Source organism: Rattus norvegicus, chromosome 5, assembly GCF_021556685.1.
Source record: "Rattus norvegicus strain SHRSP/BbbUtx chromosome 5, alternate assembly SHRSP_T2T, whole genome shotgun sequence".
In the NCBI taxonomy this organism is placed as follows: Eukaryota; Metazoa; Chordata; class Mammalia; order Rodentia; family Muridae; genus Rattus; species Rattus norvegicus.
Genome location: NC_141538.1, coordinates 152300234 through 152322570, shown reverse-complemented (window position 1 = coordinate 152322570; position 22337 = coordinate 152300234). Strand labels below are relative to the sequence as shown.

Genomic DNA, 22337 nt, shown 5'->3' with positions numbered 1-22337 from the left:
ATCTGCCTCTGCCTTCCCATTGCCAGCCACCGCCTGGCTACTTTTAGATTTAAAACAACAGCTTATTTCATTTGTATAAGTGTCTAGCCTGTATGGACCTATAGCCAATGCAGGGGTCTGAATCAGATGGCTTCCGCAGACTCATAGGGAGTAGCTGGAGCTAGAAGTGGAGAGAGTCCGAGCTGCCCCACAAGAAGAGAGTCCTGAGAATCAAACTTGGGTCCTCTGCAAAGAACAGCAAGCAATCTTTTCTTTTCTTTTCTTTTCTTTTCTTTTCTTTTTTTTTTGGTTCTTTTTTTCGGAGCTGGGGACCGAACCCAGGGCCTTGCGCTTCCTAGGTAAGCGCTCTACCACTGAGCTAAATCCCCAGCCCCTACAGCAAGCATTCTTAACCATTAAGCCACCTCTGCAGTCCTGAAAGTTTCTGAAATTTTGGAAGGGAATCAGAATTTTTAAAAACTCTGAGTGTGTGTGTGTGTGTGTGTGTGGTGTTTGGGCATGCGCATGCCCTCTGTGCTCATGTGGACTGAACTCAGGCCCTCATACCTGCACTGCAATTGTTCTTCCTTACTGAGCTGTCTCACCAGTCTCTGATTGCCTTAAAGCACAGTTATAAATAGAACAAGTCTTGTTGTTAAGACGGAGTCTCACGCAGGCCTAAAACCCCTCATGTAACTGAGCTAAGGCTAGTCCTCCCTCCCTGCCCCCCCAATGCTGAGATTACGGGCACATGTCCTTCTCTTGGGGTTTTCTATACTATACTATCTAATATCTCCAGAGCTACATTTCACATTATAAGGTTATTTTATGACTCGGGACATAGCAGTTAATCTTGAGAAAGGAAATCGTGTGACAGTGTGTCCCTCGCCCCCTCCCCTATCCTCTCCCGCACTCTGGACTCGATCTGATCCACCTGCTCACCTGCCACCGTGGACACGGCATGACTGGGGATGGAAGGAAGCAGGCAGAGAGGCCTGGTCATCTTCAAAGGAAATGTGGTCGCCCAGGAAGTTGGGGCCTGAGAAAAGCTGAATCTGGAGACAGAGAGGTGAAGAGGTTAGAGTGAAAGGTGAGGAGAATGGGCAGGGGTAAAGGCCAAGGGAAGTTTTGGCACGGAGGCTGCGAAGATCCCACCCAGATCTCCGTGCAGCCGCCTCCTTACCTTCGAGACAAAGTGAAGATCACTCTCCCCCACCTGAAAGAGATCAGCGCTGAGACTGGAGGAGGAGGCCAGCCTCTAACCTCAGCCACTGAGATTCAAAACCGTTGTGGCAATCCCGCTGTCCAGCATCTACAAGCTCCGCCCCTTCCAGATGCCCCGCCCCTAAAATCTACCCGTTTCCCTGCCCCGCGCCCCCGCGTGGCACTGCTAGCCCCTCCTACTGCCTTCGCGGACCTAGCGCGGTCCCAGTTCCCGCCCCCAACACCCCGCCTATCCTTTCGCCTCTGTCCCTCCCGGCTAAGGTCTTCCTCGTCCTGCCTTAAGTAGGCAGCCAGGGCGAGCAACCTGGCCCCGCCCAGCGGCCCGCCCCTAGGCCACGCCCACCGTTCAGATACACACCTGCACAACTGGCTGAAGGGAGCCAAGGGCGCAATTGCCGGAGCCCCAGTCGTCGCAGTTGCGGTACACGCCCTTCTCCAGGATGTACTGTTCGCCGGAGAAGCCTACTTGCTCATAGGCCACCCACCTGCGGGGAGGGCGTGGGATGGGTCGGCGAGGGCGGGGTGGGCACTGCTCCCGGGCCCGCCCTGCGCCCGGGGCGGGGATTACTCACACGCCGCTGAGCACGTGGATGGCTTGCGTGTTGGGTCCGTGCTGCGCTAGCTCCACATCCGGCAGTGCGGAACTCACCTCCACTCTGTGACCCTGGAAGTCCATGTCCTCAAACAGCACCACGGCCGGGTCTCCAAAGTCCTGGGTCCCCGAGACAGTCAGGTTTCTCCCATACACCGATGCAAACCCGTATGAGTGCCCAGACCTCAGGGAAGTCGCCCCCACCCCAGGCATTAGGTGTGAGGCATATCCTGGGGGAAAAGCCGCCACAGGAGGGAGAGAGACTAGCTCTTGGGAGCATTCCGCCAGGGAGAACTGACTGAGGGGTGCAAATTCTTCTCTCAAATTGTGCTGTGGAAGTTGGGGTGTGGCCAAAGAGCCCAGTCGCCCCTGCTCACCGTACGGATGACCCGCAGGGAGGTCAGCAGCTCATCATAGCCTCCCCAGTGTGACCAGTCTGCATATTCGCCTTCTTCTAGCAGGTACTGGTGGCCCCGGAAACCCTCCTTCTCGTAGCCTACCCAGCTAGGAGAAGGGGAAAGATAGGCCAAGACGCCCATGGGTAAGATGGACTCTACCAGACAGCCCCAGTCACTCTCCACCCTCCAAGGGTAAAAACCTACAGGGACCAGGCAAATAGAAGAAATCTTTTAAATCCTCACCAGCCCCCAAGAATTCGCAGGGACCCCACGGAGGTCAGCTGGGGACTCTGGCTGTCCTCAGGCTGCTGAAGGTTGTAGATGTCTCCGCTTACTTCCCAGCTCTGACCCTGAAAATCTGGAGCCTCATACACCACAGCCTGGATGAACGGGGTGCAGGGTGATAGATGTTGAGTTTGGCTTTCTAAGAATGGCTTTACACAACACCAACCTGGAGCCCCCGCCCTCCCTTTGAGTTAGCATTGCTGTCTGCTCTGACCTCGGGCCGGACCACACACCAAAGCCAGTGCCTAGTGAACCCACCAGGCCTGCCCTCCTAGGCCCCTGTGCCCTCAGCCCCTCAAGGCCCCTATCTCCTGTCCTGGTCACAGTGATTACCACTCAGACACACCAAACACCCTCTGATCTGGAGTCTGTCCCCTTACCTTGGGCTCCCCTGGCTTCTCCACACTTGGGCAGCCCTGCAAAGAAGACATGGCTGAACGGCTTGTCCAGAGGAGGTTAAAGACAAATAGGACTGGGAAATCTAGATTTTCCTGGATCCTGACTCCCCTTTTCCTTCCCATCCACCCTGTGCCACACCTCAGGTTATAATCCTCTCTCTCCTCCAGTCCGAGTCCCAGTAGGAGCTCTGGGGCAGTGAGTCACCAAGGAACCAATGATCTATGGTATTCCCCATCTCCTGCCTCAGGTGCAGGGCCACCCCACATGGGACTAGTGACAGAGGGGCCTGTGGGTGTCCCATGCTCCTTACCAATCTCATGGGCTTTAGTGAACCCACACTGAGGCCTGATGTACCCCAGGCCTCCAGTGTAGGGTACTCTCCAGGTTCTAGGATACAGGGAGTGTCTTCAAAGAAAGGTTTGGGGTATAACAGCCACCTGGGGGGAGAAAGAGAGATGACACTGAAGTCCTTGGGACATACACTGGGCACAGTGGGGCAGTTTAGAGGGGAGGAAGGGCTTTGGAGGTGTCCCTGCACAGGGATAGAAGAAAAGACATTATGGGTTGGGGATTTAGCTCAGTGGTAGAGCGCTTGCCTAGCAAGTGCAAGGCCCTGGGTTCGGTCCCCAGCTCCGAAAAAAAAAAGAAGAAGAAGAAGAAGAAGAAGAAGAAGAAGAAGAAGAAGAAGAAGAAGAAGAAGAAGAAGAAGAAGAAGAAGAAGAAGAAGAAGAAGAAAAGACATTTCAATCCTCTCTCCTTTCTAGAAGCTGGTCCTTGGTGTCTCTTCCTGTGGCCAGCCCCTTCTAATTACACATAGCAGACAAGAGTTCTTTCGAACACACACACCTGTCTCAAACCCTAATACTTCTCATTAGCCCCGCAGGAAAGCCAAGCTACACACAGGCCCATGATCTTCCTTCCCTGGTGCCTCATAGTGTCAAAGTTTCTACTGGATCATCCCTCTATTCACACGCTGCTCCCTCTTCCAGAGAGACTCCTCCCCCTGTCATATAGTTAATAAATACCTCAGGGCCGGCTTCCAACACCAGGATTACAGAGCTGACTAAAACACACAGACTGAGACCATCCCACTCTAAAGTGCCTGATCAGGTCTGAATAGAACATACAAATTCCTGTCCTCTTGTAGTTTAGCTTCTTAGCTGGCTCATCGAGCAACTGAGGCGTCCCCTCCTCCAGGAAGGCCTCTTGACTACACCCAGCCCCCACCTCCCCACCTTCAGCTGTTTTTTTTGATACTTTAGCAAGTCCCTGCAACCCTGTGCACGTCACTCCCCCTCTTTCCAGAACATTCTGAGTTGTTTACCTCCCTGTCCCTACTAGGAGACTGGGATTTTTTTTTTTTTGTTTTTTGGGTTTTTTTTGTTTTTTTTTGTTTGTTTTTTGTTTTTTGTTTTTTGTTTTTGTTTTCTGTTTGAGACAAGAGTCTCACTCTGTAACCTAGGCTGGCCTAAAACTCACAGAATTCTGCCTGCCTTTTCCTACCAAGCGCCGTGATTAAAGATGTGCACCACTGAGCTGGGCCCTCAGGTTGATTTTGAGGAAGGGAACTGGGAGTCTGCTCTGTGTCCTCAGCTTGTGGTGGCACAGAGAATGTCAAGGGATTCCAGGACAGCCAGACTCACAGTCCTGCGGTGACAGTGGCAGATGCCACCTGTAGGGGTCTCTCCAGGCCTTGAGAGTCTTTCAAATCTCCCATTATCGTCACTGGCTTGCCCTTGAGGCCCTCCTCAGAGAACAGGCTGATCCTCGGGGTACAGTAGTCCTGCAAAAGGAGAAGAGGGGACCATTCAAGTACAAGCTATGGACTTCTCCGCCTCACCTGCTTCCAAGGCTCGCCAGCCTGGCAGGGATCCCAGGGGCTTCTGGGAAAGCCCGGCTGGTTGTGTCCTCAGAAACTGAGGAGTGTTCTCTACAAGACCAGCCAGTGTGACCTCAGGCCTGTGGGACTTTTGGAACCTGAGACCAAATTTCCCTACCTGTGGTGTCAAGGCCTTGCCTGTCCTAGGTGGCCGACTTTCCACTGTTGGGAGGGGGTGGGGTGTCAGGTGCATAGCCAGTTCCTGATGCCACCTCGATGCCAAGTTCTGACCTTGGTCCAGGCTGGCTTTTTGTTACTGCTGGTGTGGATGCCGTGTCTAGAATCCTCGCCCTTGCACCTGCCAGGCAAGGTCTCTCACCACACCCCATGCTGCAGGGTGCTCTGTTTGTTTGTTTTGTTTTGTTTTCTTAGGCAGTTTCATGTAGTCCAGGCTAGCCTTGAACATTGAACTCACAGTGGGGCCAACGGTGACCATAAGCTTATTTATTTTTTTAAATTATATTTTTGATTTTTGTTTGTCTGTGGGGTGAAGGGGCACAGGCACCCCACAGCGTGTGCTTGGAAGTCAGAGGTCAACTCGCAGGAATGGGTCCTTTCCTTTCACCATGCGGGTCCAGGAGTTCAAACCCAGGTTGTCAGGTCTGGGGACAAGTCACCGAGTCACCTCATCAGTCCCAACCTTCAGCTTTTTAATCCCTCTACCTTGTCCTCCTGAGTGCTGGGATTACACTGTGCCTGGTTTTATGGGGTGCTGGGGAATCCGAATCACGATCCACACTTGCACAGACAGGCACTCTACCAAGCTCCGCTCCCAGCCCCCTCCTCCCAACACCCTTATCCATAGGGCTGTGTCTGGTGCCCGCATCTCCTCCCAAGGTTTCCTTTGCATTCTGGGTATTGCTTCCTCTCTAGGACCACTTCCACTCCCTGGCTCAGATGATAATCAGTCGTCTGCCTATTGTGCTAGGGCCACATTCTACCCGATTTAGTCTCCCTAGGGATGGTCTCCCTCTAGAAACAGACAGGAAGGTCAAGCGCAACGCAGTTAAGCAAACCACCCGAGGTCACACAGCTTATAAGCAACGCAGTCGAGGAGAACAGAGAAGGGTTCTGTTTGGTGTTGCAACCCAGAACATCCCACGTGCCTGGCACACAGTAGGTGCTACCTCAGTGCTGAGTGAATCAAGTGACTCCAGCACTGTGCAACCTCAGAGATCTTGTTTGTCTCCTGTGCCTCATGCCCTCCTCCACAGGGGTGAGTTTACTGTGTCTTGTAGCGACTTGTCTGCCAACATGGCCCTATCTGCAGCGCCTCTGAAAACTGCCATCCTGTTCTCCTAGCCTCTCAGCGCCGGGATGATGGAGTCCTTTTTTTTTTTTTTTTGGTTCTTTTTTTTTTTTTTTTTTCCGGAGCTGGGGACCAAACCCAGGGCCTTGCGCTTCCTAGGTAAGTGCTCTACCACTGAGCTAAATCCCCAGCCCCATCTGGTAAGGATGGAGTCCTTACCAGAGAGGGAGCAACAGTGCTCACCTCACTAAAAACACAACTAGCTGGGTGCACTGGCGCATGCCTGGAATCCCAGCACCTGGGAGGCGGAGGCAAGAGGACAGAGACTTCAAGACTAGCCTTGGCTACATGGTGAGTCTGAGGCTAGCCTAGGCTGACATCAGGAACTGTCAATCATCATCATCATCACCACCACCATCATCACCATCATCATCATCAGTGGTGGCCCATACCTGTAAGCAGAGCACTGGGGAAGTTGAGGCAGGACTTTTGATGCAAGTTCATGGTTAGCCCTGGCTACATAGTAAATTCTACCTAAGTCTGAGCTCAGTGTGAGCTCTTATCTCAAACAAAAGAAAACAGACACCCACAAACGTCCAGGGGTCTGATGGGCCTCGTTTCTAGCACTGTTTCTGCCTCTCTCTAGGGGCTGATACCATTTGGTCAAATTCAGTCTCAGTAGTTTGCTTACTTGTGCTACGAGAACGATGCTGCCCCTTCCACCTTATAGACACAAGGTCATGTGGGCTTTGCAAGCCATACACCCATCTCTCAGAATTTACAGCTGTGGTGGCCTCTGTCATCCCAGCCAACCCTTGGGAGGTTGAAGCAGGAGAATTGCGAATTCGAGACCATTCTATTTTTATCTAAGAGCTAGTCTCAAAAAAAAAAATTTTTTTTGAGTCGTCTCAGGGCTAGAAATTACTCTCCCTCATGGTTTTTCTTCCTGGAAGCCAGTAGACATTTGTAAGTTCCCAGCCAGGTCTATTGTCCTCCGGGGTCCTCAGAGTCTGGCCAAAGGAGGGGTCATGGACGGAAACCCGTGCCAGATTGCCTGGCGCATAATGGCTATGAGAAATGTGTGGGGTTGGCAAGCTGGCTGGGCATAAAAAGGTGCCTCCTTCCCAGCCTGACAATCAGGGTTCGCTCTCCAGGACCCACACGGAGGAGGGAGGGAAGTAAGTGACCTTCGCAAAATGTCCTCTGATGGCTGCATTCATTCACGCTGAGGCATTTCTGAGCATGCGCGTGCGCACACACAAATAAATGTAATAAAACTTTTAATTAAAAACATGAGACGGGAGTGTCTCAAGATATGAACAAGTAAATAAAGAGACTCCATGGAACCTTGCCCAGAGTGGTGCGTGTCGGCCCACTCCTACCACTCTGACCTAATTCTGATCTATACACTCTCACACTTCTCCAGCTTGCTCACCCAGGGGCACAGGCCCCACTGACACACCAGCCTGCATACCCCAACTGTCCTTTTCTCTCTCAGTGCCTCCATGACCAGGAACTCAGAGGTACTCCATTCTGACCCCCTCTAGCCCCTGTGCCACCACCCCTGGAGAGGGTGTCGCTCTAGGCAGCTGCCCACTCACCCGCACAGCCCTCTTCAGGGAACCGATGCCTTGGAGACTCCATGTAGATGCCAGGGCTCTGAGTTCCACATCCCCTTCAGGCAGCAATAGCTTCTGGCCCCGAAACTCTGGCTGTTCGTACAGTATCCAGCTGTGGACCCAGAAACCCCGGGGTCACAGGGCAGGAGGTTGTGCCCAGAGACTTCCTAAGGGCTCACCACCTTCCTCACCCCAGGGTCACAGCCAGGGCCCCCTTCCCTGGGCACTCCCCTACTCACCAGCCTCGTATCACCCTTATGGAAGCAACAGAGGCCCAAGCTGAGGCATCGGCAACGTCTTCCCAGACTTCCCTGCCTCTGCCCTGGCAGCCCGGCTCTGAGAAGAGGATCACCTGAAAGAGCAGAGCAGGTGTCCTCAGGCCCTGTCCGCAGACACTGCCCCCTGCCAGCCTCTACTTGCCCCCAAGAGCCTACCTTCCCAGGCCTGGTGTTCAGCTTGCCCTGGGTCTTCAGTGCTGGGCTCTGAGACAGAGACGGGTTAGAAACATACGGGGTCAGCATCCCCACCCCCACCCCCACCCCGCTTGCCCGTCTGGCCTCCACTCCAAGGATACAGCAAACAGAGATTGCATCATCGCTTCCAGTTCCCAGGGCCTCATCACCCTGTCCCGGGAGCTGAGAAGACTTTTGCTTCCCCAGCTTCCAGGCTGTGAGAAGCAGCAAGCTTTTTGGAATCCATCCACTCCGCTATACTCTCATGGACACCGAGGCCCCAATGGTGTGCATTGTAAAATTCAACTTAGCTCCGATCCAATCCCCCTGCCTCCTTGGGACCGGTCTCCCAACACTACTCTCTTCAACCACTCAAGGGGAGGCCAGGTATCTCCCTTGGCCCTACAAGGTCACTCACCCACCCTTCTGGGGGCTGGATAGGTGCTGGCTTCTCTGGAGGTGGCCCTCCACTGCAGAGCAAGGGCAACTGTCCTGGCACCTTCCTGACCCCTGGTGCTCCGTGGGGTGGCAGAGCAGAGAGTTTTGTGCCTAGTGGTTCCAGGGCAGAGGCGTCCTTGTTGGCTGGCACCAGATTGCCGAAGAGAAGGCTGCCTCCCAGGCGGGAAGTAGGCCGGTTACTGGGCTGAGGTTCTGGGCCTTGCCCTGCTACGAGCTTCTTCATCATCTCCATGGGAGAGCAAGTGACCTTAGCAGGCCTGGATGGGTGGGGATCCAGAGAGGGGCCAGGTGCCGCTTTTTCCTGCCTCCTCTGGAGTTTCTCATCATCGCTGAGATAGGGGTTCTCCAGCTCCTCCTCCTCCTCTTCCAACGAAGGTCCCTCCTGGGGACTGGGTCCCAGCACGCATGGCCCCAGCTGATCCTCTTCAATGGCAGGTAGCGTGGCATACATGGCCAGGTAGGAGGACCGTGGAGCTCGGGGTAATCGGTGAGTTCGGAGGATCTCGGGGGGCTCCATGCTCCGCAGAGTATCCAGGAAAATCTCCAGGTCAGCCGTCAAGGCTGCTTCGTCCTCCTCCCTAGATGGCTCTGAGGGCACCGTCCCCTCCGTGGAGTCCGGGATGAGCTGGGACTCTGTGCTGGCCTCTGCTTTCATTGGCTCTGGGGCCTGAGAGCCTTCTAGACTGAGGGGCTTCTTGGCCTCTGAAGAAGGTGGGGCAAGGGGCACGGCAGGGCTCTGGAAACATTCCTCTGGGGTAGGTGATGAGAGAGAGTTCCCCGGAGACTCTTGGACAAGCACATCCTGTTTGGGGGTCAGGGGACCAGGGGCTGTGGGGCCTTCAACAGTCTCTTTGCAAGGAAGGGAACGGGGAGGGCTATTCTGAGGGTCCTGGCCAACCTCCTTCTTGATGGAAGGACCCCCTTCCGCATCCTGAACAGCTGTGGTTGGCATGGAGGATGAGGGAATGGGAGCACCGCGGGCCTGCAGAACCTCTTTTGGGGAGTGGGAATGGGCAGGAACACGGGGCCCTGGGAACACCTCTTCCTGAGTAAGAGCAGAACTGGGCCTGTTCTCAGGGCCCTGAACAAACTTATCCTTTGGTGAAGCTGGAGCACAAGGGCTTTGTGAGCTAGGGACAGCCTTCCTCCTCGGAGAGGATGGATTAGGAGGTGCTTCAGGCTTCGTAACCTCAATCCCTGTCATGGGTGGGACAGGGGCCACAGGGAGACCTGCAAACTTCTCTTTCACTGAGGGTAGCACATGAGGGGAGGCCTGGGCTTTGAGGCGTGCGGGTGCCACAGGCTGCTCTGGGGAATGAGCAGGGGAGGAGGCACAGGGCTGGGGCTTGGGAGAAGAGGGCGCTCGGTCTTGGCTCTGAGAAGTCTGGTTGGGGAACAGGACAGGACTGGAGGTTCTCTGTAGCCTTGAGGATTCCACAGTTCTGGCATCCGAGACTCCGCCTTGGTCTTGGATTAGCTGGGCTGCAGGGATATCTATGTTCTGAGGAGGATGAGCAACCTCAGGGACGCCTACTGGGGCCGGGGCTGAACTTTCAGTCTTCAGCTCAGCTGGGCTGGTCTCAGGTGGTGGTCCCAGGGTGTTTCCCACCGTGCCACCCAGGCCGGAGCCCCTTGAGGTAAACATAGTGAGCCTTGGGATTCGACTGGCAGGGGGGATGCGCTCAGCAGGCACGAGATTGCTCAGCACTTCCAGGGCCTGGCTACGGCTGGGTGAGCCCTCGGCTCTGGGGCTCACCACCACTGCCCGGATTGTTCGGGTCACATTGCGGCCCCTTGGCAGGGCTTCACCTGACACCGATGGCCCCACACTCACAGAGCTGCTAACTTGCCGGTCCACATGGCCTCCCACCACAGTCGTCGTGGTGGTCCTCACTGTGCGTGTCACACGCCATTCCTCACGATTCCTGGAGCCCCCGCTGGTAACGCCCACATTGGGATGCGGACTTGGCTCACGAGGCCCAGGCAAGGGCACCAATAACTCAGTCCTAGCCATGGATCCCATGCCTGGTGGTTCAGTTCTAGGAGCCTGGGGGCCACCATCACCCCAATCCGCAGCCTCCTGCAGTCTCATCGTTGGCCTTTTCTCCTTGGGGGGTGGAATATATTTCTTGGAAAAGATAGGCCCATGGCTCTGGAAGTTCATGGGTCCAGACTCCTCCCTGGGACCCTGGCAATTGACAATCTCTTCTTCCTTTTTAACAAAGCCGTTGACTTCTTCACGCCGGAAGCTATGCTCAAACACATCCTCCTGGGGGGCTTCCGTCCTGGCACCTGACACCAGGGACACTTTGTGAAAACGATGTCTGCTCTCTTCCTGGGCAGGAGGCCTTTGGCGCCACGTCAGTGTGGCGCTTACCACTCGGGCCTCAGCACGGGCCGATGACCCAGTCGTCCCTTCCATGTTGGGCTCCAGCAAAACCCGAGATGCCCCTGCCACCCTGTGGACCGGCTCCCTACCGATGGGAAAAAAGGGAGAATGGTGAGCACCGGGAAGTAGAAGGAGGGGTCCCCAAAGCACAAAGCAACCGACAGGCCCAGACCAGGCTGAGTAACCTCAGGCAAGTCATGTGACCCTTTGGCCTTTGTTTCCAAATCTGTAAAATGGAGTACAAGTCTCCGCTCAGATTGGAGTTGCCGGGGACTCTTATGGGCTCACCTCACCACTTCCAAGTGATGCCCAGTGTCCAGGTCCCCAAAGGGTGAAAGCTAAGGCCTGAGCCCAAAAGGAGAGAGAAGAGAGGACGGGCAGCGGGCTCATTGGAGGACAAAGGCTAAGAAACAGGAAACAGAACCCTTCCCAAACTGTACTGTCTCTGTTCCACCAAGGTTTCTTTTTCTTTTTCTTTCTTTTTTTTTAAAAAAGATTTATTCATTTATTATATATAAACACACTGTAACTGTCTTCAGACACACCAGAAGAGGGCATCGGATCTCTTTACAGATGGTTGCTGGGAATTGAACTCAGGACCTCTGGAAGAGCAGTCAGTGCTCCTAACCACTGAGTTATCTCTCCAGCCCCTCCACCAAGGTTTCTTACATAGCTTTTCTTTTGTCGTCGTCCCCCCCCCCCCCCCCGCCGAGAACATGGTTTCTCTATACAGTCCTGGTTGTCCTGGTACCTGATTTGTAGACCAGGCTGGCCTCTGCCTCCCCAGGGCTGGGATTAAAGGCATGTACCACTTACTCCTGTCCTTCAAAGGGTTTTGTTGTTGTTGTTTCTTTTGTTTGTTTGAGACAGGGTTTCTCCATGTGGCACTATCTGTCCTGGAACTCACTCTATAGACCAGGCTGGCCTCAAACTCACAGAGATCCACCTGCCTCTGCCTCTCGAGGTCTCTCAAAAGAGAAGCTGAGAAAAAAATGTTTGGCCTCAAGCAGTACCGCAGTACCCGGTCGCCGACATATGTGAATCACTAGTGGATGATCTTGGGCAGGTCGCTTCTCCAACTGCAGACTCTGAGAACTGCGGTCCCACTTCACAGGGTTTGTCAGGATCCAGTAAAAGAGAGAGAACACAAACTGGCCCCTTGGGTGTGGGGGGTGTCTGTGGCTATACATTGGTAAGTGTGCACATGAGTCACATGGGGAGTAGGGCACCACTATGGGTCTCAGAGGACCCTAAACATACCCTCAGCCTTACAACGCACTTCGCCTCAGATTTCTCTCTCCTGAAACCATTTTTTCCCCCTGGATAGATGGAAAAATTGAGGGGTGGGGTGGGGGGGAAGCACTGGGATTAGAGACAGATGCCACTTCATCATGCCACTTGCTTGAGTGTGTGTGTGTGTGTGTGTGTGTGTGTGTGTCTGATTGTATGCCTCCTGTTGTACACCTCATGCATTCAGGAGCCCACAGAAGTCAGAAGAGGGTTTCAGATCTCCTGGAATTAAAGATGCAGGGGGTTTCGAGGCACCGCATGGGTGCTAGAAACTGAACCCCAGTCCTCTTTAAGAGCAGTGAGTGTTCCTAACCATTGAGTGAGCTCTCCAGACCCCTGGATCTGATTTCCTTGCAGCGCTGAGGATCTGCACGCATGCCAGGCAGACACACTCTGAGTCATCATCTCAGTCCTCTTGTTTGGGTTCCTCCATTAGTTCCTTCACTAAATGGGGGCAACGAACAACAACCGCTGAAGCCGAAATCTGGGTTTGGGGGCATGCTCTGGGGCACTTGGCCAAACGCTTTCCATTCCACTGAGCCTGGGAGCCTGAATCCAGGGAGTCCACACCTCATGAAGAACAAAGCGTGAGCTGGGAGAGTGGTTCAGTAGTTGGGAACTAATGCTGCTCTTGCAGAAGATTTTAATTTTATTTAAAGATTTATTTATTATAAGTACCCTGTAGCCGTCTTCAGACACACCAGAGGAAGGCATCAGATCCCATTACAGATGGTTGTGAGCCATCATGTGGTTGCTGGGAATTGAACTCAGAACCTCTGGAAGAGTAGTCGGGTGCTCTTAACCACCGAGCCATCTCTCCAGCCCAAAAGATTTGAATTTAGTTCCCAGAGCCCATGTTGAGCTGCTTACAATCACCTGTAACTCTAGCTTTTGGAAATCTCGTGTCTCTGGCCTGCAGGGCACCTGCACTCATACGCACATAACAATATGCTGATATGCACAAACCCATACTTTTTAAAAAGTATTTTAAAAAAGTTTTAAAAAGAATAACTCATTAGTAAATTATAAAGGTTCAGATGGATGCAAGATATTATTCAGAGTCATGTCTTAGCAGAGGAGACTTGTACAACAACCTAATCACTTAGCCACATTCCAAACTCCCCATATAAATGTTTATATAGGCTTACATAGTTATCTGGTAAACCCAGCCTCGGGTTTGATGGTTACTCTATAAATATTTTTAATATTTGTTTGTTTGTTTTTATTCTTTTAGGGAGAGTCTCATTATATACCCCTGGCTGACCTGGAACTCACAGAGATCCACCTGCGTCTGCCTCCCAAGTGCTGGGATTAAAGACGTCTCCTCTGGCCCCTTTTTAATGTTCTGAGATAAGCATTTTGCTATGTAACTCTGGCTGGCCCGATAGCAGTTTTGTAGCCACGGTGACCTCCAACTCATACCTCATACGAAGTCTTCTTTCTCAGCCTCCCAAGCAAAGGGCTGGACCAGTCTGGCTTTGAACTCTCTGCGTGTGTGCCCGTGTGCATATGCGTGTGTCCCATGATGAACATGAGAAAAACATGTGGGTTGTCTCCTCCCACCAGGTGGGTTGAGGAGGCGGAGCTTAGAAGTGCAGGCTTGACCATCTTTGTCTACTCCCTAGCCGTGACCATGAACTTCGGATTTTCTTGCCTCTACCTCCTTTAAGTGATCTGATGATAGGCGCACCCCACTCCTCCTTTTCCAAGGGCTGGAATGCAACCTCGGGCTTCACACATGCTAGACAAACCTTTTACCAACTGGGGTGCCTCCCAGCCCTGGGGTTCACCTTTGAAAGAGCCCACATCAGACCTTAAGGAGCAATCCACCCTTACCCACTTATCTCCGAATATGACACAGCAAGGTTGCTTTCACAGTCTCCAAAGATTCTGCTCGCCTAACCTGGGCCAGCGCATCTTCCAGTCAACAGATGAGCGGGCCCCCAGCAGCTACACCCTGAGTGAGAAATGGGCCCACTGCCCAAATTCTTTTCCCCCATCTCTACCTCCCTCCATCCTGAGAAACTGGAAGAAACCAGAACTTTGACCTGCCCTGTAGCCCAGCAGTGAGTCAGGTCTTATAAGGGGGTATAGATGAAAGGGCCTGGGGCCCACAGATGTCTGACTCAACTTCAGGACCACTGCTGGCTACCACAGTGTCTGGGATAGAGTCTGTGGGGCCCCTGACAGCCTGCGAATGAGGACGGGGAGTCCTGGATGACCCCTAAGACTTCCTTAGCCAGAGTGTGTTGAGAACAGACACGCATAGACCCCCTAAGCTCAAACTCAGCTCCTGACATCAGCCAGACCCTGCTACCCTCACTGAAGCTTTGTTCTCTCCTCTGGGTTCTCCTACTTTGTCCCTTACTCAGCACCACATTAAGGAGCACCATCCTCCTCCTTACAGAGTCCCTTATCTTCATTCCTCCAGATCGCTAGTAACTGACGGCAAGCCATAAAACTTGAGTTGTAACTGGTTCATTCACTCACTCACTCATTCATTCATTCATTCATTCAGTGCTAACTCTTTGGGGCAAAGTGCCAAGTCCTGGCCAGACTCACCAAGGCTAGCTTTCTTCTGAAGCTGATATCCCAAGAGTTCTCAGTTAAAGGATCGGATGTTTGCAATGTCCCATGGGCAAAGTCACAGGGAAACAAACAGCTCTGGGGAAGCTGAAGGAAGGCAGGGTCTACTGATGACTTCCCGGCAATCAGCTCCATGCCTTTCTTAGCCCAGCCCAACCCAGAGACAACACCCCCTGATGGCCACTCATTCCTCAAGCATGTGGTCACGGCTTCTGCCTGCATACCTCTAGGGACAGGGAGGTCATCCTGACAGTCCACCCGTCCCATCCCTAGACAGTCACGGACGGCTAGAATGTTGTTCACGCGCATTGGAATGTGTCTGCCTATAGCTCCCCATTTTTGTCTTTGTCTGGAGACACACCCCAGTAACCTAGTTACCGCCCGTGCAAACAGAAGTGCCTGTTCCAAGAGCCCTCTCTTCTTCAAGTCCACAAGTGGATTTGCCAGCAAGGTGACCTGTGACCTCTAAGCAAGGTGTGTGGGTATGGGAAGGGAGAGGCCGAGGGGGGTGGGGGGGGAGTGTGGGAAAAAGATCTCAGCTAACCCAACAAGTCCTAGGATTCTCCCCGCTTACCTGTGAGTCACCCCCAAACTAGGCCAAGCCAGTCCACAGGCCCACATGCTGCCAAACGCATGCCTCATCAATCAGACAGGCATTCGCAGAGTCGAGGACCCACCACATCACAGAGCACGAAAACACAGAGTCATCCACCTGGACGAACACAGCCGGGAATCCGCGGCAACACACACATGGTCACACACCAAGAGACACAAACACACAGAGGCATAATAGGCATGCAAGCCACATGCTCCGCCACGGAACACATAGGCACCATAGCACACATGTGCTCGTATGTCCAGCACACACCCATTCAGCTCACAGCCAACACATGAGCGCTCTCTCTCGGTGGTGATCCATCTACCCTTGGACAGGAGCATGTACGTGGGGCACGCATAGCTCATACACTCCCACCTGTTGCCCTGCTGTACTCTGCCCCTTTCCCGACATTAGTCAAGAACCCTCCAGCACAGAGTGGGTAGAGAAGGACGGTGTCCCTGGGAGTCACCTTCCTTCCTCTCTAGGTAGGTGCCTCCTAGATTCCAACTCTAGGCTTTATTCACCTGGACCCCAATCAACCAGAACCCCACGTTCCCCACCTCACCCTCCTGCATGTTTCCCATCTGCCTCTAAAAACAGCTCATCCCACCCCCTCATCCTTTTACAGGCTGCCTTCCCATGCTGGGGTACCCTGGCAGCTCTCAGGACCAGTTTGGATTGCCACCGTCCTCCTCCCTAGGGACAGAACCAGCTCCTACTGAGGGGACCTGGACCTCCATGCTTTGGCTTCTGTTAAGCGTGTTTTCAGGCCACCCTGTGCTCTGCACAGGGCCAAAGAGGCAAAGTGTGCAGGGGGTTGAGGGTGTGGGCAGGTAGGTGGCTAGGGCATAGACAAACCTGGGTTTGAATTCTGACTGTCCAGTTGGCTTTGGGCAAGTGACTTGTCCTTGTTGAGCCTTGGTCCCTACTCTAATTAGCTGGGGTTCATGGAAAAGTTAGCTCCTATTCTGTGGATTAAATGAGATGACACACTTAAAACACAAGCCATAGATGACTGGCACCTCTGCCGTCAGCAGGAGCTTCTCAGAGGCCCCTCTGGTGGCCCAGGGCTTGCCTAACGAGGTCCCGTCTTCATTCCTCCTCAACAAGTTTTGAACAATCCATACCTCCGCACTCTGAGACTATCAGGATGCTTTAGGAGACTCACTTCAACACAAATAAAAACCGAGGCCTGGGAGTCTTGGCGCCGCTTTTGTGGCTGACAGCAGAGCCAGGTGGGATAATTACCATTGCCAATGGCGTGTAATTAATACGCATCCCTGCTGTTTTGTCAGCCCAGCTCAGTGGAGTTCAAAGCATGTGCCCGTACCCACCTCCTTCTTCCTCATCTCTGACTACCATACCCATTCAGCAAAGCAAGACTCAGAGAAGTTAAGTAACCTGTGCCAGGGCGCCCAGCCCCTTGGCTAGGTGCCTATTCCCAGGCTGGGTCCGCAATCTCTTGCAAAGAAGCCAGGATTAACGAGAGTAGCCGAAAGGAAGATTACCCTGACTACCCCATCCTTTCCATAAGATTTCCCTTCCTGAGGAGAGTGGTGGGACAGGGAGGAAGGCAGAGGTGAGTTTCAGCCTAGAGGTGCCGAGAAAGAGAAAGAGGCATAGAATCAGGGAGTGGACTCGGAGTCGACTCGCGCCCAAGGTACCAAATGAATGAGAGCCTCCCGCTTGCGGAACCCAGGAACAAGGCAGAGGGACCTAAGTAAGAGTTGCCACATCAGACTAACCTCCCACCATCGCGCCCCTCACTTACCGGCTGTGTGGGAATCCAGGTTCCCAGCCCACTCGGCGCTCCTGCTGGGCCTTGCTTCCCTGATGCTGTGGGACTCTCGGCGGCGGCTCCCCAGGCGGGTTGATTGGATACCCAGTAATGGGGCGGAGTTTCTGAGGAGGTTCCTGCCAGCCCCTGGATTCCTCAGGGCCACAGGGGTGGGGAGCTGGTCTGGCCGGTTCCTTACCTTCCTCCCCAGGTGCCGGTCCGCACCCTTGTAGGGTGACAGTGATATGGTAGCGGGTCCTTCTGACACAGAGACGAGTGTGTAGGGGCTCTGGCTCTGACTGGGCTGACCCTGAGGTGTCAGGCTTGCCCTTTGCCCCTGCTGCTGTGAGGAAGGAATCCGGGCGGGGCAGTAGGGGTGCGTCTTCCAGGTTGCCGGGTAGCTCCGGCTTCAGTAGAACTTCTGGAGCGCCATGTTGGGGGTGCTGGCAGGGGGCGCCTGGTGATCCCTGTTTCAAAGAAGGAGAAGCAGACTCTGGGCGGGAGGGATGGCTGGGACCACCAATGGCTTCAGTAGAGCCTGTCCCTGCTGGGCACTCATGCTCCATGGAGTCATAGCCGGCCAAGTCGCACGCACTGCCCACAGCTGGTCTCTGTAGCCTTCCCAGGGGTTCGCTTCGTCTTCCTGAGGTGTGGAGTCGCCTCTGAGTCCACAAACCACCATGGCTTCTGACCCGAAGGTCCCATTCTGAATGGCTTTGGGTTTGAACCTAGTAGAGGGCAGAGGCAGGGACAAAGTGACAGGGACATGGTGTGACATCTCCCCTCTGGAACCTAGGTACCTCTGGCTATCTTTGGCTGTCTTCCTTCACCACAGGAAACTGAGTAGAACCTGTCAGAGCAAGACAATGGGGCAGGACCGTGGTCAAGCCTTTCCCGAATGAATATCTTACACTAGAGGAAAGAGAAGATGGAGTCAGGTCCTAGGGAGGGGAGGACTGCTAACTGTCAGGGACCACACTGCTGCCCTATGCACAGGGGTGGCGCTGGGCCCAACTATGCCTGCTCTTCCTGAAGCTTCCTCACAACCCTCTTACTGCTTTCTGAGTCCCCAGCCTCTGGCCCTGATCTAGGGATTAGGGAATGTGTGGGCAAACCTGGCCCAACTGCCCACAGTCTCTGCCTGTTCCCAGTCATCAAAAGGCCTGCGGCCTCCTCCCTTAAGCCCTCCCAGCCCCAAGTTCCCACAGTACACCAGGGAGGCTACATGGGGGCATCGAGGTAAACACAGGGCAGGACAGAAGCAAGAGAAAGCCCCACTACCCGGCTCAGAGGAGGGGGACAACTCCTAACTTGTCTGCTGTCCTCCCTGAGATCCAGCCAGTTGTGGGAACACTGGGGACAAGATAAGGACCCCAGATACTGGCCACATAGTACCCGTTTCTTTTTTTCTAAAGATTTATTTATTATATGTATGAGTACACTGTTGCTGTCTTCAGACACAGCAGAAGAAGGCATCGGATCCCATTACAGATGGCTGTGAGCCACCATGGGGTTGCTGGGATTTGAACTCAGGACCGCCGGTTGTGGTGGCGCACACCGGTAGGATTTGCTGAAGGAGGCAGAGGCAGGAGGATTACGAGTTCGAGGCCAGCCTGGGCTACACATTTGGGGTTGGGGATTTAGCTCAGTGGTAGAGCACTTGCCTAGCAAGCACAAGGCCCTGGGTTCAGTCCCCAGCTCTGAAAAAAAAAAAAAAAAAAAAAAAAAAAAAACTCAGAACCTCTGGAAGAGCAGCTGGTGCCTATAACTGCTGAGCCATCTCTCCAGCCTACATTACCAGTTTTTAAGGATGGACTTGTGTCCTTGAAATCGGGGGGAACCAAATCTAGGGACAAGGTCCCATCTAGCAGGGGCCTTTGACGCCACTATCTTCCTTTGCTTTGTTCCTGTGTGTGTATTTTTAAGACAGGGTCTCACTGTGCAGCTCTGGCTGTCCTCTGTAGTCCAGGCTGGACTCCAGAGATCCGCCTGCCTCTGCCTGCTGAGTGTGAGATTAAAGGAGGGCGCCACCACGCCCAATTTGATTCCATCATCTGTAAGTTACTCATTTATGAAATAGATGTGGCTTCGAGCTCCCTGGGGGCTAGACACCCTGAGAGATCCGAGAGACAGCATGATAGGGGTTATAGGGAGGCAGCTTGGGTTGGAACCCCAGCTCCTCCACACTCTCACAGGTGAGCATCACACACACCCTCACTTCTGAATAGGTCGGTATGTAAATCTGTGTGAGCTGAGCAGCACCTGACTCCTGATGTGCTACACGGAGATAATCCACGCAGAGTACCCAGGCACAAGAGCACCCACCCATACAAAGAGGCGCACAGGGAGGACTTGGATGCTTGATGACCTCAGAAGGCAGGTTCTCTCCGAAGGGAGAACCCTTCTCACTGTTCTATTCATGGCTCCAGTTCTCTTTGCAGAGAGGGAAACCATCCAGAAGGTTAAGCCACAGACCCTGTATACCTCCGTGGGACTACGTCAGGAAGGGAAGAAAGGAAGGCAAAAGAAGAACTTAGGTCAAAGGAATCAAGGGAGCAGGAGTCTCTGAGAGCAGGCCGCATGCCCCTGCACTCCCCAAAACTAGGTGTGCACTTCTGTTTCGTTTTTTGAACCTTTCATCTTTTAACTCACTGGATATTAATTTTTACTTATGTGTACATGCATCTGGCTGCATGCACATATGTGCAGGTGCCCATGGAGTCCAGGCAGTATTAGATTCTTTGATGGCTACGTTACAAGGAGTTGTGAACCACCAGATATAGGGTGCTGGGAGCAGAACCCAGGCCTTTAAAAGAGGCACAAATGCTCTTAACCGTGGAGCCGTCTCTCCAGCATCAAATGCTCACACGTTTGACACCCTGACATTTTGCTGGCCTCTCTGCATCTATTACTGGATTCCTCCCCATGGCTGACAGAGATACTACTTCATCCCTTCAGCAGAGGAGGAGAGAGATGTCCAGGGCCACACAAGGCATCAAAATCAGGGAGAGCCCACAAGTCTGGGCTCTTCATCCTGCCCAGCTCTCCAGAGCTCCTGGGCCCAGCCTCCTGCATTTGTTTCCTCCTACCTTGAGGCTGACATCGTTGGTGCTGCCCTGACTCTGAGCAAGGTCAGGACAGCTCTGGCCACCCCAGGGCCTAAAAAGGAAGCACAGGGAAAAAGAATAAGAAACTTCTGCTGTCCCAACACTGTCCACACAGACTGAGATTAGCGACTCCTGTCCACCTAATTCAAGGTCTACAGAATAGCAGAACATCTCCCATTCAAACCTTCGGAGAAGCATCCTGTGCTCCCTTCACCAGTTCTCTAACACACACATGCACACAAGAGCACAGTCCCCTGATGACTTTATTATTTTTAAGATTTATTTGTTTATTTCATGTATATGAGTACACTGTTGCTGTCTTCAGACACACCAGAAGAGGGCATCAGATCCCATCACAGATGGTTGTGAGCCACCATGTGGTTGCTGGGATTTGAACTCAGGACCTTTGGAAGAGCAGTCAGTGCTCTTAACCACTGAGCTATCTCCCAACTCCGCCCCCCACCCCATGACTTTAGTATTTCCTGTTTACCAAAGCCCTCTGTGTGCCCGGCTTAACCCTAAGGTCCCTGTCTATCTGGTCATTTTTAGGCCTCAGAAAAAAAATGTCAGCATCTGCATTCTTCAGATAAGAAAAACAGAGGCACAGAGAGTCAAAGTCAGTTGCCTCGAGTCACACAGCTTGTGAGCCTTAGGCAGAGGATCAGCAGAACTGCCCGTCTCCAAAGCTTGACTGGACATTCCACGAATGGGAGACTTAGACGTGTGTTGCCCAACCCGCTGCCCCTCCCCTGAGTGATCAGCCAGGATCAGAGGCCTGTGCTTCAGTTCAGGGCTCCATTCCCACGGCAGGGAGGAATGGGGCCCCCGCCATATACCCGGCATGCATGTACTGTCATGCTGGCCCTGCAGTCCGTCTCCTGCCCTCCTCACTCCTGACTCACCTGCACCCCAAGCCAGCCTCCTCTCTGACTTGGGAAGGGTGTGAGGAGAACCTATCAGGCCTATAGGGCAGGTTTCTGCCAGACAGGGTAAGGGAGAGGGTGTGTTTTCCAGGTGGGAGTGGGCAGAGCTCTCGCAGGGTGTGGACACCCCAGGGCACTCAGGCTTCCAGGCACAGGGTGACTGGGCCCTCTTTAGGGTGAGAGAGCAATACTATCCCCTCCCCGCTGCCCCCACCACACCCTCTTCCCTCCTGGGCCAGCAGGCCTAAAGACAGCTGCGTCATGATAAGATCAGAACAAATTGCCCAGTAACTGCATAGACATACAAACACCCAACCCCCGGTACGGACGGCGCACCACACACTCTGCTCGCTCGAGGCCTACAAACCATGGGGGCCGACAGCATTTTCACTATCCCCTCCAAGCCATCGGGTTCAGCCATCCACAAGGCAGGGCTGTTCTCCACTCTGAGCTTTCACGAAGGGCTCAGAGAGGTGAAGGTACCTGCTCAGGCTATTCAGCCGGCAGGCAACCACGGGACGGGACGTATAGCCTGCCAACACTGGCTTCTGCTCCAGCCATCTGCATAGCAACAGGGCTTTTGGAGAAGTGCCTTCAGAAGTCAGCCAGCTAAGGGGCGTATCTCAGCCTCATGTCTTCCCACCTGTGTGACTTTAGATAGGTGACTTCCGTCTCTGAACCTCTGCCTCACACGGGATCTGAGTCACACGGGATATATGTCTTCCTGGGCTGCCAGGAGGATTGCTTCAGATCATCCAGGGAATGCATGAAGCAAGTGGCATATAAAGGTTTATTGTGGGTATAGTCAAGAGCCATTGCCAGGTTCCGGGGTGACAGTGAGAAACCCATGCGTGGCAACTGAGGTCAAAGACCGTTCCAGAACCTGTCAGACTCACAACAAAGGACCACAGAGGCCAGAGAAACATTGGCCGGTGACGTGAGAACCAAAGTCCACAGCGGTTGCCACGGCCGGCAGCAAGAGGAGGTACCTACTGGGTGGAAAAATCCTTGGTTGGTGGCTTGCCTGACAGGAAGTTGTCAAAGTCGCTTTAGGTTAAAAAACAAAAACAACAGGAGGACAATCAAAGTAGTGGGGCATATTTGTAATGTCAGCACTTGGGAGACTGGGCAA

General features: G+C 53.4%; 2 protein-coding genes across 2 annotated transcripts in view; one reads left to right on the top strand and one right to left on the bottom strand.

The window, feature by feature from the left end:
- Nucleotides 1-22337, top strand: part of Cnksr1 (connector enhancer of kinase suppressor of Ras 1) — a 460720-nt gene that overhangs the window by 147609 nt on the left and 290774 nt on the right. The gene's annotated exons all lie outside the window — the stretch shown is intronic.
- The window catches only part of Crybg2 (crystallin beta-gamma domain containing 2), a 31591-nt gene that overhangs the window by 8860 nt on the left and 394 nt on the right, over nt 1-22337 (bottom strand). The window contains 15 exon segments of the mRNA NM_001431159.1: nt 922-1034; nt 1163-1195; nt 1562-1688; nt 1776-1915; nt 2173-2299; nt 2437-2573; nt 2859-2894; nt 3188-3314; nt 4521-4660; nt 7607-7736; nt 7864-7976; nt 8059-8106; nt 8495-11009; nt 17170-17903; nt 20265-20334. Coding sequence (NP_001418088.1) covers nt 922-1034; nt 1163-1195; nt 1562-1688; nt 1776-1915; nt 2173-2299; nt 2437-2573; nt 2859-2894; nt 3188-3314; nt 4521-4660; nt 7607-7736; nt 7864-7976; nt 8059-8106; nt 8495-11009; nt 17170-17903; nt 20265-20334 — 4590 coding nt within the window.